This window comes from Solanum lycopersicum, chromosome 7, assembly GCF_036512215.1.
Source record: "Solanum lycopersicum chromosome 7, SLM_r2.1".
Classification (NCBI taxonomy): domain Eukaryota; kingdom Viridiplantae; phylum Streptophyta; class Magnoliopsida; order Solanales; family Solanaceae; genus Solanum; species Solanum lycopersicum.
In genome coordinates, this window is record NC_090806.1 from 68,051,574 (window position 1) to 68,065,940 (window position 14,367).

Genomic DNA, 14,367 nt, shown 5'->3' on the forward strand with positions numbered 1-14,367 from the left:
ATACACATCATGTTCAATTGGTACAGTTTGAAATTTTACAGTTTATTGAGGCTAATATATATATATATATATATATATGTGTGTGTGTGTTTTATTAAAAATTAGAAAATTATGAAAAAAGTAAATAAAATAATTTAAAACTTAATAAGAATTAGACAAGTTAAGTTACAATTTACATTTTAGCTCATGATTTAGCTAGAGTAGGTTATTATTCATATTTTAGCTCATTTCAATTCAATTTATATCAAGTAAAGTAACTTTTTAATCAATCACAAAATTCATTTAAATTTAATTCAACTTGTCTATTTGACGCCTCTAATTTTAAGACAAAGATTGATGATGACCCCTACTCTTGTTTCAAACAATCTTTTGGGAAGGACCCATAGGGTTTAAATTATTTTTGGTGAATTTTAGGAATACTGATTATGATAACATGATCAAAATTTTATTAGCAAGCTTTTCCTTCCCGTAGATATAAAGTAAAAAGGCATAATGCATAAATATGTCTTTAATTTGACTTTAAATTATATTTATGTATACAAATAGACATTTAAATTTGTATAAAGTTGAACAAATAGACGCAGATGTCTTATATGTCATCCTACATGTCATTTTTTGTCCTACGTGGTGTCCTATGTGTATTGTGCCATGTAGGACTCATGTGTTTATTTATTTAAAAGTTGAATAGTTAAAGTGTTTGTTTGTGCATTATGAAAGTTCGAGGTCAAAATTAAAATTTGAAGCCAAATTTAAGGTCTAATATATGTATTATGCCAAGTAAAAAAGTGGCAATTGTCCAATCAAATTGAACAATTGTTGGTTTTCACCAAAAATAGAAAACTATTTTATTGTATTGTACTATTAAAAAAAAGTGAATATGTTTTATTCCCTTGTTTTAAAAAAAGGACACAAATTTCTTATTATTTAGCCTAAAAAAGAATGATTCATTTTTCTTGTTGACAAATTTCTCATTATTTGTGATGATTCGCGTCCTACATAACATCTGACGTGAATAATGTTATAGCCTACATAAAACGCTTATGTTTATTTGATTAACTTTATATGAATTTAACTGTCTACTTATGTAGATTTTAATTTAGATAATATAGATAAATATCAGGTAATCAAATTAAATAATAATTTTATGTATTATATCTAAAAGAAAAAGTTTAAAATTTTATAATTTCACATTTGTTTTGAAAGTAAAACTCTAATTAATCAAACCTTAAAACTCAATTTAGCTCTCAAACTATATGATTCCCGGCACATTCAACTTATATAAATTGCTATTTTCCTTGGTCTTAAAAGATAAAAGAGAGGAGAATGAGTTATTCATATTTTATTTGATTGTAGGAGGTAAATTAAAAATTTAAGTAATGAAAATATTAAATAGTATTGGCTGAATAATGGATACATCTATTACCTAATATATATAAAAAAAAATGCGAAGGAGCTAATTTATTTTCAAAAATTTATCTAGTCTAAATGTTACATGAATGACTTATCAAAAAAAAAAAATATGAATGAATAAATAAATAAATAATAAAGTAATATAAATGACTTGTCTTAATTTGTTCTTATAAGATACCTAATCTATATTCTAGATTATCAATGTTCATTTTTTTCTATTTGTTTTCGTATCATATTTCTACATAGTAGAAATAGAATAAATAAAAGATTATTAATTTTTTTTCTATTTATTTTATATCATATTTTTTGTTAGTGACTTACCTATAGTAGAATAGAGTTTGTTTGGCTCAGCTTAAAAGCTGGTCAAATTGACTTAAAAGCTAGTTTTTGACTTATTTATCTGTTTGGCAATACTCAAAATAACTTATTTTAAGTTATTTAAAAAATCTTATTTTATGCCAAAAGTTAAAAGTTGGGGTATGAGTGTTTTTTTTTCCAGCTTCTAAGCTGTTTTATGTTGACCACATTTTTACCTTTTTGCCCTTAATATTTTTATACAATCTCCAAATTACCAACATAACCCTAACATTTTTTTCTTCTATTTTCTCTTTTCACGTATGGATGATAGACAATTACTATTACTAATGAATGAAAATAAAATAAATCTTAAATCTTTCAAGTGATATATTCAAATTATTTATTATTAAAATGTAAAATAAGTTGCACATATAACTTAAATAAAAATTTATATTCCTCTTATAAATAATTTGTGATAATACAGAAATATGTGAATGGTAGACAATTATTATTACCTATGGATGAAACTAAAATAAAATCTTAAACCGTTCTTTAATTTATTCAAATTATATATCTTTAAAATCTATATTAAGTTTATATTCTTCTTATAAATAATTTGTGATGAGAAAGAAATATGTGAATGATAGCAAAATACAATTATTTATGGCTGTAAAATATAAATTAATTAACTTTTATTATGTTAACAACTTTTAAGGGTATTTAAGACATTTAGATTTAAAAGGTTGTTTATCAGCACTTATTTGCCAAACACATCAACAATTTTTTTTAACTTCAGCACTTTTATCCAAACGCATAACGGTTTATTTTAAAAATAAATTTCAACACTTTTAAAAATATTTTTTTAAAGCTGTTCTTATTAAGCCCATCCAAATAGCCCTAAATAAAAGATTTTTTTTAGAAAAAAGGAGCTAGAAATAGTCCACACTTGTAGTGAAATCCAAGAAATTAGAAAGAAAATTAAAGAGAGATGAAATGACAACTTATCGCATCAATTTTAAAATTGACTTAAATAAAAAATATATCACTATTTATAAGCAATTAAAGAGAAAACTATAAAGAGAATACATTTTTTTTCTTATAAATATTATACTTAAAGTAAACTAAATTTATGTAATTAATATAAAATCTATACTTGGAAGGAAATAAAATATTCTACAGTTATTCTTTTAGTACTTAAATCATAAAATAGAAGGAAACCATCCTTAATTTATTCCTAGTATAAAATAGAAAATCTTATTTATCCAAAAAAAAAAAAAAAAGTAGTACTGTATATATATATGGTGTGTACCCCAAGGTAGGATTATCTTTTTTATGTATTATTTTTCTCTTCTTTAATTTTTTTTTTATTATATAAGAAAATGACTCTACTTGCAGTAACATATTTAAAATAAAATTATTCTCAACTTAGGTAGCTTTTTTAGTGATAATCTGAATAAATTTTTTAGGCATGGCCGATATAACAAGGATCGGAGTTGTTGGCGCCGGCCAAATGGGTGCCGGAATCGCCCAACTCGCCGCCGTCAACGGCGTCGACGTTTGGCTTTACGATTTGGATTCTGAAGCTCTTACTAAAGCTCAAAAATCTATTTCCAATAATATTCAACGCCTCCTCACCAAAGGACAAATCTCTCAGGTATTATTACTCCTTTCGTTTGAGCTGAAAGCTTTTGTAAATTGCTTGCTTTGAATTTTACGTTTTTTAATAAGATTTTGCTTGCTTTGAATTTTACGTTTTGGAGTTCTGGAATATAAAGTCAGAATTGATTCATCACAAATGTTTGAAAAATTCTTGTGAAAAAAGCTGGTTTGATTCTCAAAGTTGTACTACTTACTCTATGAAGGTGTTGTTTAGGGTTAATTTGGGAGTTATTTATAAGAAATGTGAACTGTGTTGAGTTCATGTGTTTGATGATCTCATTGATGAAACAGGCAACGAGTGTTGATGCTGTGAAGCGTCTTCGTTGTTCTTCGCGCTTGGATGATTTACAGTCAGTTGATATTGTTGTTGAGGCTATTGTGGAGTCTGAACAAGTGAAGAAATCTTTATTTGCTAACTTGGATAAGATTGTAAAGAGTTCTGCTATTTTGGCTTCTAATACAAGCTCTATTTCCATTACTCGTCTAGCATCTGCAACGAGCCGACCCTCTCAGGTTTGCTTTTCTTGGCTGTTGATTGATTGTAGACTGAAAGATGTTATATGGAACTTATTGAAAACAGAATAACTTTGTTCGTATGCAAATATGTGTGTTGAAGTTCAGGAAAATGCCAACATTCAAACAATTGCATAACTTTCTTGCTCACTTCCTTTTTTGAATCATTCAGAAGGAAGATGTGTGAAATTCATCTATATCATGTTGTCTGTCCTTTCAGACTTGTGGAATCTCAATGCCTAGGCACTCTTGCCCGAGCTGGTAGAATTTCTTGTGGTTGTATTATGGTTGCACTAGTGTGTATGTCCCATCTTTAGTAGTCATCATCACCTGTAAAAACACACATTGATTAACTTTATGATGAGATTGTCTGTATTTCTCAGGAACAACATATAGAATATTATAGTATTGGTAAGGTGAGGGAATTATCTTTCGTCGGGTCAATGAAGTGGTTGGTAAGATTGAAGGTGTAAGGCATCTCACTGCTAATCAGAAGACAAGGGACTAAAAGAACTTCTAAATGGCTGCTAAAAAGCAATACTGGAATGTCGTTGTTATGAATAACTGATAGGGAACCCCATATCTCAAAGTGATGATTTGAAGGAGGATTGATTTGCTCATAAAGAAGTTACGAGTTTAAGTCAGAGATAGAACAGACTTATGCTTGCTGCTTTTTCTTGTATATTATGTAGAATGCACTGTTCAATTCATTTTGATAGTCTTTTGGTTCCTGAAAAAACACCGGTAATGGAGTATTGTGCTCATTTCAGGCCAAAAAAGTCTTTTCTTCTTTCTTTGTGTGTGTATATGAAGTGTCTTGTATATGTTTATTTTGTTTTCTTGAAGTTATACTCATTTATTATATTTTTGGTACTTATTAAGGAACAGCAAATGATCAGCGCAAGCTGACAATGAATCAGGCACTTGTAGTCATTTCCCTCCCCAGAGTCTCCATTCATTGCTCATATATCTTCTCTTCCTTTTTTGTGTATGTTATGTCTTCATGGGCAGGTGATCGGCATGCACTTTATGAATCCTCCGCCGATTATGAAGCTGGTTGAAATTATTCGGGGTGCAGATACATCAGAAGACACATATTGTGCCACTAAATGCCTGGCAGAGAGGTGACTGATAAGAAAACCCTGCAACTAGTATTTACCTTTATATGCACGTCTCGTCAACACTTCCTTTTTTAAAAAAAATTCTGCCTTGAATATTTACGCTTTCAGATACGACAGTCATTTATAATCTACATGTCTTATGGATATAACATTTCCCAAAGCTTCACCAACCCCAAACACAATCTCTCATCCTAGCTGCAAAGGCTCATTATGTATCCCTGTTTAATGTTTGTTAATAGATGCAACCGAACAATGAGAAAGTGGTCTTCATTATGTCCCTGTCTCAAGATGTGAGATTGTTTGTTATCTATAATATGTCTACATAAACGTTTTTTCTTTTAAGCTTCATAAGCAACATGGACAAAGCTTATACAGTATCTCTTATTTCCGATATATGAAATGAATTAAAATACAGGTAAAAGAATAGTTTCTTACCCTCTGTAACTAATTTCTGATTTATCTATTATTTGCAGGTTTGGTAAGACAGTTATCTGCTCTCAGGATTACTCTGGTTTCATAGTAAACCGAATTTTGATGCCAATGATAAACGAAGCCTTTCATACACTGTACACCGGAGTTGCAACAAAAGAAGATATCGATACAGGAATGAAACTAGGAACCAACCATCCTATGGGTCCTCTTGAACTTGCAGATTTTATCGGACTGGATGTTTGTTTGTCAATCATGAAAGTTCTTCAAGCCGGTCTAGGGGACGATAAATATGCCCCATGCCCTCTCCTTGTGCAGTATGTTGATGCTGGTAGACTTGGTAAAAAGCGAGGCGTTGGTGTATATGATTACCGTAATGCTGCTAAGAAAACAGGAGGATCGCCTCGACTCTGAACTCCTTGCCCTTGGATTTGATGAAACAAATTACAACTTGTTGAAATACTCTCCTTGTACAATTCAATAAAAGAGAGAAAAATTCACGGTGTAATTGTTCTCATCTTATTGCATAGCTTTTGTTGTGTCAAGTCCAGGCTTTTTGCCAAATTCCTCCCTCATTTTTGTATTACATCCTGCAGCTTATAATGATCCAAGTTTGGCCAACGACAACAAACCCGATGTAATCCCACAAGCTGGATCTGGAGAGGGTGGTGTGTACATGAAACTGTTCCCCAAGTTGTGGCCATTGTAATATTTAAGTAAAAGCTAAAAATCAACCTTAATTAAATTAAATTAAATTAAATTTCCTTATACCATTAGTACGTTACCTTTATCCATGTGCTTGATATCAAACACATACAGTCAATTTCATATAAACTATATATAACAACATATTTACCCTGAAACCTCCATTTCAGTTTCATTTTCCTCTCACTTCACTAATTTCAGTTTCTTGTCCATTTTATTTATCCCCCTTGTGATTTTGTGACATTTTATGTATCTTTACAGTTATTAAACTATCATAGTAAGAAAATCTCTTGCATATTTTGAAACAGAAGAAAATTTCAAACTTCCCATGGCTCTACAGAGACATGTTCCAGTATTAGTCGTACTGCTATTTTTTTGGTCTAGCTCATCGAATGCTTATCAATTCGAACTTGGTGGCGTAGATGATTGGATTGCTAACCCTCTTGAATCGTTCGATCAATGGTCTCAACTAATGAGAATTCAAGTTAATGACACTCTTTGTAAGTATCATCATCCTATGTTAATCTGTTGAATTTGTTTGTATGACAAGATTTTATGGATTGATCTTTGTAATTGTTTGTTTTTTTCGTATGTGTGTCACAGTGTTTAAGAATAAGAAAGGATCAGATCTGGTGTTGGAGGTAAATGAAGATGATTATGACAAGTGCAATATAGAACATCCGATCAAGAAAATGGAAGATGAAAACTCTGTTTTCGAATTTGATCGTTCAGGTAGTTTTTATTTTGTTAGTGGTAATAAGGATAAGTGTAAAGAAGGACAAAAGTTTGTTATTGTTGTTGCTGGTATGGTGCTGCCTCCTTCTACTCCGGTACCATCACTTGCTCCGGTTGGTTCTCACTTATCTCCGAAGGCAGATGCACCTGGAAAGGTGCCGATTGGGGTATCATCACCTGTCCCTATAACGGTGCACGTTCCTCGGGGTACTAGTTCAGACTCACCTCAGATGAGTCATTCACCAGGTGTGGCTCCAACGTTGGCCTCGCCTGGTCCTAGTAGTTCTCACTTATCTCCAGTATCTAGTGCACCCGAAAAGGATCCAGTATTCGGGTTGTCACCTGCCCCTACAGGTTCTCACTCATCTAGTATGGGCCACGCACCTGGAATGGCGCCAACACTAGTACATGTGCCTCGAGGTATTATTTCCAATCCACCTCAAACAACACATGCACCAGGGATTGCTCCAACACTAGAATCATCTCATGGGGTTCCAAGTGCTAGTACACATCGATCTCCTATAAAGGCTCCATCACCGTCATCATTCCATGTGCCTTCTGGTTCACATTTAGCTCCAACGGCTCTATCACCAACATCAGCTAATGTGCCTTTGAGTAGTGGTTCACAACTATCTCCTGAAACTCATGCACCAGGAAAGGCTCCAACTGGTGCGTCACTTGCCCCTGCTGGATCCCACTTATCTCCGACAACACATGCACCCGAAAAGGCTCAAACACCTGCATTATCACATGTTTCTCCAAGTCCAAGTTCACACCTATCTCCAGCAGCTCATGCACCAGCAAAATCTCCAACCGGGGCATCGCTAGGTCCTTCTGGTTCTCACCAATCTCCAACAGTTCATGCTCCTGGTAAGGCGCCAACACCGGCATCATCAAATGTGGATCGAGGTACTGGTTCCCACTCACCTTCCGTTAGCTAGATCGTTTATATACTTCTTTCAATTTTACAAATTATTTAGGCCTTTTATGAGAAATGACTAAATTTCAATTTACAATATATTAAGGCTTTGTTCGATCCTGAAACAAATTCGCTTATATTTATCCAAATAGCACTCACATGAACATTACTTATATCAACCCTATTCTTTTGACAGCTCGTGCACCTGGAAAAGCTCCAACTGGGGTGTCACCTGTGCCCGCTAGTTCCCACTCATCTCCAACTGCTCAAGAACCTGTCGAGGCGCCAACTCCAGTATCATATGTGCCTCGAGGTATTGGTTTTTCTCCTGTGGCACATGCACCAGGAGAAACTCCATCCGGGTCATCACATGCACCTGATGGTTCTCACTCATCTCCGAAAGCTCATGCACCTATAGAAGCACCAACACCGATATACAATGTTCCTCGAGGTACTAGTTCACACCCACCTTCTACGACTCATGCACCAGGAAAAGCTCCATCCGAGTCATCACATGCACCTGATGGTTCTCACTCATCTCCAAAAGCTCATGCACCTGTAGAAGCACCAACACCGATATCAAATGTTCCTCGAGGTACTAGTTCACACCCACCTTCTACCGATCATGCACCAGGAAAAGCTCCATCCGAGCCATCACATGCACCTGATGGTTCTTACTCATCTCCAAAAGCTCATGCACCTATAGAAGCACCAACACCGATGTACAATGTAACTCGAGGTACTAGTTCACAACCACCTTCTACCGCTCATGCACCAGGAAAAGCTCCATCCGAGTCATCACATGCACCTGATGGTTCTCACTCATCTCCAAAAGCTCATGCACCTGTAGAAGCACCAACACCGATATCCAATGTTCCTCGAGGTACTAGTTCACAACCTCCTTCTACCGCTCATGCACCAGGAAAAGCTCCATCCAAGTCATCACATGCACCTGATGGTTCTCACTCATCTCCAAAAGCTCATGCACCTGTAGAAGCACCTACACCTATATCCAATGTTCCTCGAGGTACTAGTTCACACCCACCTTCTACCGCTCATGCACCTGTAAAAGCTCCATCCGGATCATCACATGCACCTGATGGTCCTCACTCATCTCCCAAAGCTCATGCACCTGTAGAAGCACCTACACTGATATCCAATGTTCCTCGAGGTACTAGTTCACACCCACCTTCTACCGCTCATGCACCTGATAGTTCTACCAATGCACCCATAAAGGCTCCAACACCAGTATCATCAAATGTTCCTCGGGGTACTAGTTCACACCCACCTTCTACGGCTCATGCACCCGGTAAAGCTCCATCTGACTCATCTCCAAAAGCTCATGCACCCATAAAGGCTCCAACACCAAAATCATCAAATGTCCCTCGGGGTACTATTTCAAACCCACCTTCTATCACCCATGCACCAGTAAAGGCTCCATCCGAGCCATCCCCTGCACCTTATGGTTCTCACTCGACCCCAAAAGCCCATGCACCCGCAAAAGCGGGGCCAACACCTGCACCCTCACATGTTCCTTCCAGTCCTCGCTCACACCTAAACCCGATTTCTAATACACCCGAAACCGCTCCAACACCAATAACTTCGAAAATATCTCCAAACCCTAGCTCAAGCCTATCTCCAACATCGTCTCATGATGAACCCTCACCTTCCGTTTCACCGACAACAGCGAAATCATCCAACGAATCTTCTCCAATTTCATCTTCCCCATCATCAAGTACGCCGCCGCGATCGGGAACGGATTCCCCGCCGGAAAATATTGCGCCGGCCACCGACGGCGATAATATTCCGGCGGACATTGATTCACCAGCTAATTCACCACTCAATTCCGAATCAGCAGCAGAGAAAGCATCAATCACTCCCTCTATGTCAACAATGTCAGTCTTTTTTACTCTAATTTTGGGATTAATAAATTAACGTAGAAATTAATTATACTTATTACTTAATTTGGTTTTCTTCTTCTTCTTTTTTTGTGTTAAATTAGTTAATTTTGATTACTTGAATTACAGTTGTATTGGGGTGTTTAATTGTTATCTTTTGTATAATTTTATGTGTTACATGAGCTTTTAATATATAAAAGTATACTCAAATTTTCCTCTTATTTACCCTTTTCCTTTTTAACATATTAATCTAATCTTTCTTTTCATATTAGTCTTTGTTTTTAGTTTGAACATATCTTTTAAAGAGAAGTATACTCATAATTTATTAGCATTCAAAGAAGAAATTTTATTCACTTACCTTTGAGTAAATTTCTTAAATATTCACTTAATTATTGAAAATTATATAAAAATTAATTTATCGTAATAGGAGTAAGAAAAAATCACTTTTTTATCCCTATACCACACCCAAAAATTGTTATTTCCTTTGTTTAAAAATAAGTATCACTTTAACTAAAATGATGTTACTGAATAAATATATAAATACAATTTGTAATTTATATATCACATCGAAGTTACTTGATTAGATTTCTACTACTGACTTGGTTATTACTGTCCAAATCCCTAATTATTTGTTAATTTTTAAACTAACACATATTAAGAAAATAATAGTTGACATGGTGAATTTATCATTTTATCCTTATTAATTATAAAGTGTTTGAATTACAAATTTAAGATTTTCAAGAATATTCATTTTTTACATAATAATTAATTGAGAATATAATAGATAAAAATAATTTATCCTTTTTTGATTTGTAAAATGAATAAGTAATTAGATACAATTAAAAAAAATAAAAATAAACAAGTAATTAGGCACAGAGAAAAAGATATTACTTACACTATATTAATAGTATTAAAATATTGATATAGCTTAAGATACGTAAGAAATTAACGCTAAAAACTTTGAAACATATTAGTTGGAGTATTTGGTACTTAGATCTGTCAAAAAGACATAAACAAGGCTTAATTAGTGAATTACCATGATCGAGAAACTAAAAAGGTGTGCAAAGTTGTAAATCCCTAAATATTGATCGTGATTATCGTTAAAATTACGTTAAATTAAAGGAGGGAAAAATTAGCAAATCCCAAAACATTGATTGAGAAATGCTTTAAAGTTACGTTCAATGGTTTAGTAGCTTTGTCTCCTTTTAGTCAGGTCGACTTTGATATTTTTCGTTAAGAAATTAATTTTTCGTAATTTTGTTTGCTTTTGCTTATTCAGTGTATACTAAAAATACTTTGTTTTTAGTTGTCACTCTTAGTATATCAAGAAAAACATGTTTTGTGCATTTAATGATATAAATTGTGGATTCTAAAACTAAACTTTTATCGTGCTCAGCATAAGTTATGTAGGAATTAAGATATGCTTCTTATGACGTAATTTGTGGATTCTGAAATTAAACTTTTATTTCGTTTAACATAAGCTATGTAAGAAATATTTTATGACATTTAAGTCATTGTTATATAACGATTATCACAGAATTAAAAATATTAAATTTTTTAAGAGCAAAAATTAACATCACCTCCGAATAAAGAACATTTGTGCAAAAGGAAAATATATAAATATGTCGTTTAACTATACTTTAATTAACATCTATATCCTCCAACTTTGAGTGTAGATAAGTAGACGCTAAATCTAGTATAATATTGAACAAGTAGATACACACATTCTACATTACAATATACATAGGACATTAATGTACACGTAGAACATAAATTGTCATGTAAGATGCTACTTAAGACATGTATATCCATTTATTCAATTTTATATAAATTTAAGTGTTTATTAGTACAGACTCAAAATTTAAGAATATTAATATTAATTAAGGTAAAATTAAAAAAAAAACACGTTTATATATTATGCCTCGTGCAAAATAACCCATTTCTACTTGGTTAACTTTCCTTCTTCGTGTTTGGGTCAAGTATAATGGGCTACTCTAAGTATGATCAAATTTGGCCCAATAAATATCATGTCATCCTTCTTCTTCTTTCATTTTTCCCCTGTACAAATCTTATACGAAAAATCCTTTCGATTAGAAAATTGATCAGAATAGTAAAATAACATATTTACATTATTTTTTAAAATATTTTTTACCCTTTTAATTTTACTATCTTTTTGTTTAAAATAAAATAAAAATTATTATTTTTTAAATTAAAGAATATTATAAACTTTTTAAATTTCTGATCATTTAAGATATCAATTCTTATTAATTTTTTTTGTTGGACAAGTATGGGGGATGTTAGACTTTGGCATGGTTTTCCTAATTTCACAGTTTAACAAACAAGTAAAAAAGGAAATATTAATTACTTGGTTTCCAAATTTACATCCATAATTCCACATGTAAAAAATAATACAAAATTGGATGTCAACCAAGAAAAAGGAAAAATGAAACAGAGAAACAAAAATAATATATTTTTTTATGTAATTTTACAAATATAACGTGAGAAAAAATAAAGTATATATAGATTTTATTTTTATGACTCGTAAAATAAAACTGTTGTATATGATAATTTTTTGATTCAAAAAATAATAATTTTAAAAAATAGACTAGATAAATACGCTAGTAAAAGTTTACGGTGTTCCATCACTACTTCCTCCGTCCCGTGATGAATATTATTTGTCCTATATTACATGATCATTTTTAAATCAGGATAGAATCAATTTTTTTTTTCATTTTACCCGTATAACTAATATGATCTTTGGAAGTTTATTTCCTTTTTCAAAAGCTAATTAATATGAATAAAAGACAAAATATATCGTAAAATTGATCAATCTATTATAATTTCTTAATTATGATATAAAATAAAAAATATTCATCAAATATGAGACTAAAAAATAATAATTACTCTTCTTATGTACGTGAATACGTGAATTACTCTTTTTCACCAAAAAATTTAAATGCCACAAACCACAAGTTTTTAACCTAAAAAATCTCCACCACTAACAATTTTTCATGTCTCCACAATAAGCTTTTTTACCTTATTTCTTCTTCATTTTACTTTCACATTTCACCCATCCTTTTCAACTTCCTTTACCCCTCATGTTTTCATTCTAAAGGAAGGGCAAAAACAACAATAGAAAATCTCACAAAAATATAAAATTAAACAAACAAACAACAGAAGTCGCATTACTTTCATCAATTTGTCAAGATGGCCAGTCGACCAATCTTCGTTTTCATGCTCCTTGCCACCTTGGCATTCGCCATGGTGGCAGAGTCTTCGTTCTCCTCCTCCTCTTCCTTCTTCAACGACCCTGTAGTCAATTCACTCGGCCACAATACTGGTGGTGGCCTTGATGAATGGATGACTACAGGTCGTATCGGGGACACATTGTTTGCTGATGAAGAAATGATGATGCCGACAGAGTCGGCCCGTAGGGCCCTCAATAATCAGGACCACATCAGTTACAGGGCGATGTCGAAGAACGCCATCCCCTGTGACCGACATGGCGCGTCTTACTACCAATGCACCCGCATGCAGAAGATTCGGCCTTATAGACGTGGCTGCAGCAAAATCACCAGATGCCAACGTCGTTAAAAATATTACGTTTTATTCCGATTACATGGTACATTATGAATGTACCATGCAACCACAGAATAAAAACATTTTTTGCGATCATCGCAAAAATATAAAATTAAACTAATTAATACTCGGTAAACATTTCATCTTTGCGACTATATATATACACACATTAATATAAACATGGATTGGAGATAAATTTGCTAATTAAGAAGCTTTTTGTTTGTCCATTCCATATAATTATTCTAACTTCATTTCATAATATTTACATTGTGTACTTTTGTGCCATCATTTGAAGATGATTCATTGATGGTGAAGACTTTGTAAATTGGTGAAATTATATATTTACAGATTCTCCGTAAATTTCATTCTTTCATTTTTTAAATTTGATTCGTAACTAATATTCATTCATTTTAATTTGTTTTCTTTAAATAATTTTTTAATTCTAACTTTTCATATAACATTCCTCTAAATGACATTTCGGTGTATCCTAAATATTTTTAATTTAAGATTATAAAATTAAAAAAAATTCTTTACTTTCTTAAATTTTATATCAAATCAAAATCAGACAAACATATTAAAACGAAATGTGAATAACCCTTTTCCATTCTCTAGTATCGCCCTTGCATGATCAAATTTATAATATACGTGAATCCACGATATTAATATTACGTTTAATAAAATGATGCACTTGATTGAATATTAGGTTTCTCCGATAATGTCACAAAGTCTTGTGCCACATGTGAATCACGCCGTGAAAAACGTTTGTAGGAAATTCACGCAATTTGGATGAGCTGATGTATACAGGCACATAAATAATGTGCTTTTTTTTTTTTAGTAAAAAAATACCCCTTTTATATATTCTCACCTAACCCAGTACCACCTTATTTTTTATTTTTATACTTATATTAAAAACTAATTAATTTAATATATATATATATATATATATATATATATATATATATATATATATATATATATATATAGCTTAAAACGATCATATTTGTTTACGGTAATATAGTAATCACTAGTGGTGAAGCCAGAATTTTCATTTGGGGGTTCAAAATTTGTAGAAATAGACACACGGAGTAGTCGAAGGAGGTCC

At 32.5% G+C, this 14,367-nt stretch overlaps 3 protein-coding genes across 3 annotated transcripts; all 3 read left to right on the plus strand.

The window, feature by feature from the left end:
• Positions 1-3,028: 3,028 nt before the first annotated feature.
• Positions 3,029-5,974, plus strand: LOC101257879 (uncharacterized). The gene is made up of 4 exons (XM_010326066.4): positions 3,029-3,361; positions 3,658-3,879; positions 4,891-5,003; positions 5,474-5,974. The coding sequence occupies exons 1-4, from the start codon at positions 3,176-3,178 to the stop codon at positions 5,841-5,843; spliced, it is 891 nt and encodes a 296-aa protein (XP_010324368.1). The 5' UTR covers positions 3,029-3,175; the 3' UTR covers positions 5,844-5,974.
• Positions 5,795-9,907, plus strand: LOC104648564 (extensin-like). The gene is made up of 4 exons (XM_010326065.4): positions 5,795-5,933; positions 6,026-6,634; positions 6,738-7,778; positions 7,985-9,907. Exons 2-4 carry the CDS (start codon positions 6,463-6,465, stop codon positions 9,721-9,723), a joined length of 2,952 nt encoding a protein of 983 aa, XP_010324367.1. The 5' UTR covers positions 5,795-5,933; positions 6,026-6,462; the 3' UTR covers positions 9,724-9,907.
• A 2,986-nt stretch (positions 9,908-12,893) lies between these two features.
• LOC101247044 (protein RALF-like 22) lies at positions 12,894-13,280 on the plus strand. The gene has a single exon (XM_004244320.1). It carries the CDS (start codon positions 12,894-12,896, stop codon positions 13,278-13,280), a length of 387 nt encoding a protein of 128 aa, XP_004244368.1.
• The last annotated feature ends 1,087 nt before the right edge of the window (positions 13,281-14,367 follow it).

Coding starts and splice junctions, on each gene's coding strand:
- LOC104648564 (XM_010326065.4), top strand. CDS start 6,463: ATGGCTCTACAGAGACATGTTCCAGTATTAGTCGTACTGCTATTTTTT. Junction 6,635..6,737: donor TCAAGTTAATGACACTCTTT/GTAAGTATCATC, acceptor TGTGTGTCACAG/TGTTTAAGAATAAGAAAGGA. Junction 7,779..7,984: donor ATCATCAAATGTGGATCGAG/GTACTGGTTCCC, acceptor TTCTTTTGACAG/CTCGTGCACCTGGAAAAGCT.
- LOC101257879 (XM_010326066.4), top strand. CDS start 3,176: ATGGCCGATATAACAAGGATCGGAGTTGTTGGCGCCGGCCAAATGGGT. Junction 3,362..3,657: donor CCAAAGGACAAATCTCTCAG/GTATTATTACTC, acceptor TTGATGAAACAG/GCAACGAGTGTTGATGCTGT. Junction 5,004..5,473: donor ACTAAATGCCTGGCAGAGAG/GTGACTGATAAG, acceptor TATTATTTGCAG/GTTTGGTAAGACAGTTATCT.
- LOC101247044 (XM_004244320.1), top strand. CDS start 12,894: ATGGCCAGTCGACCAATCTTCGTTTTCATGCTCCTTGCCACCTTGGCA.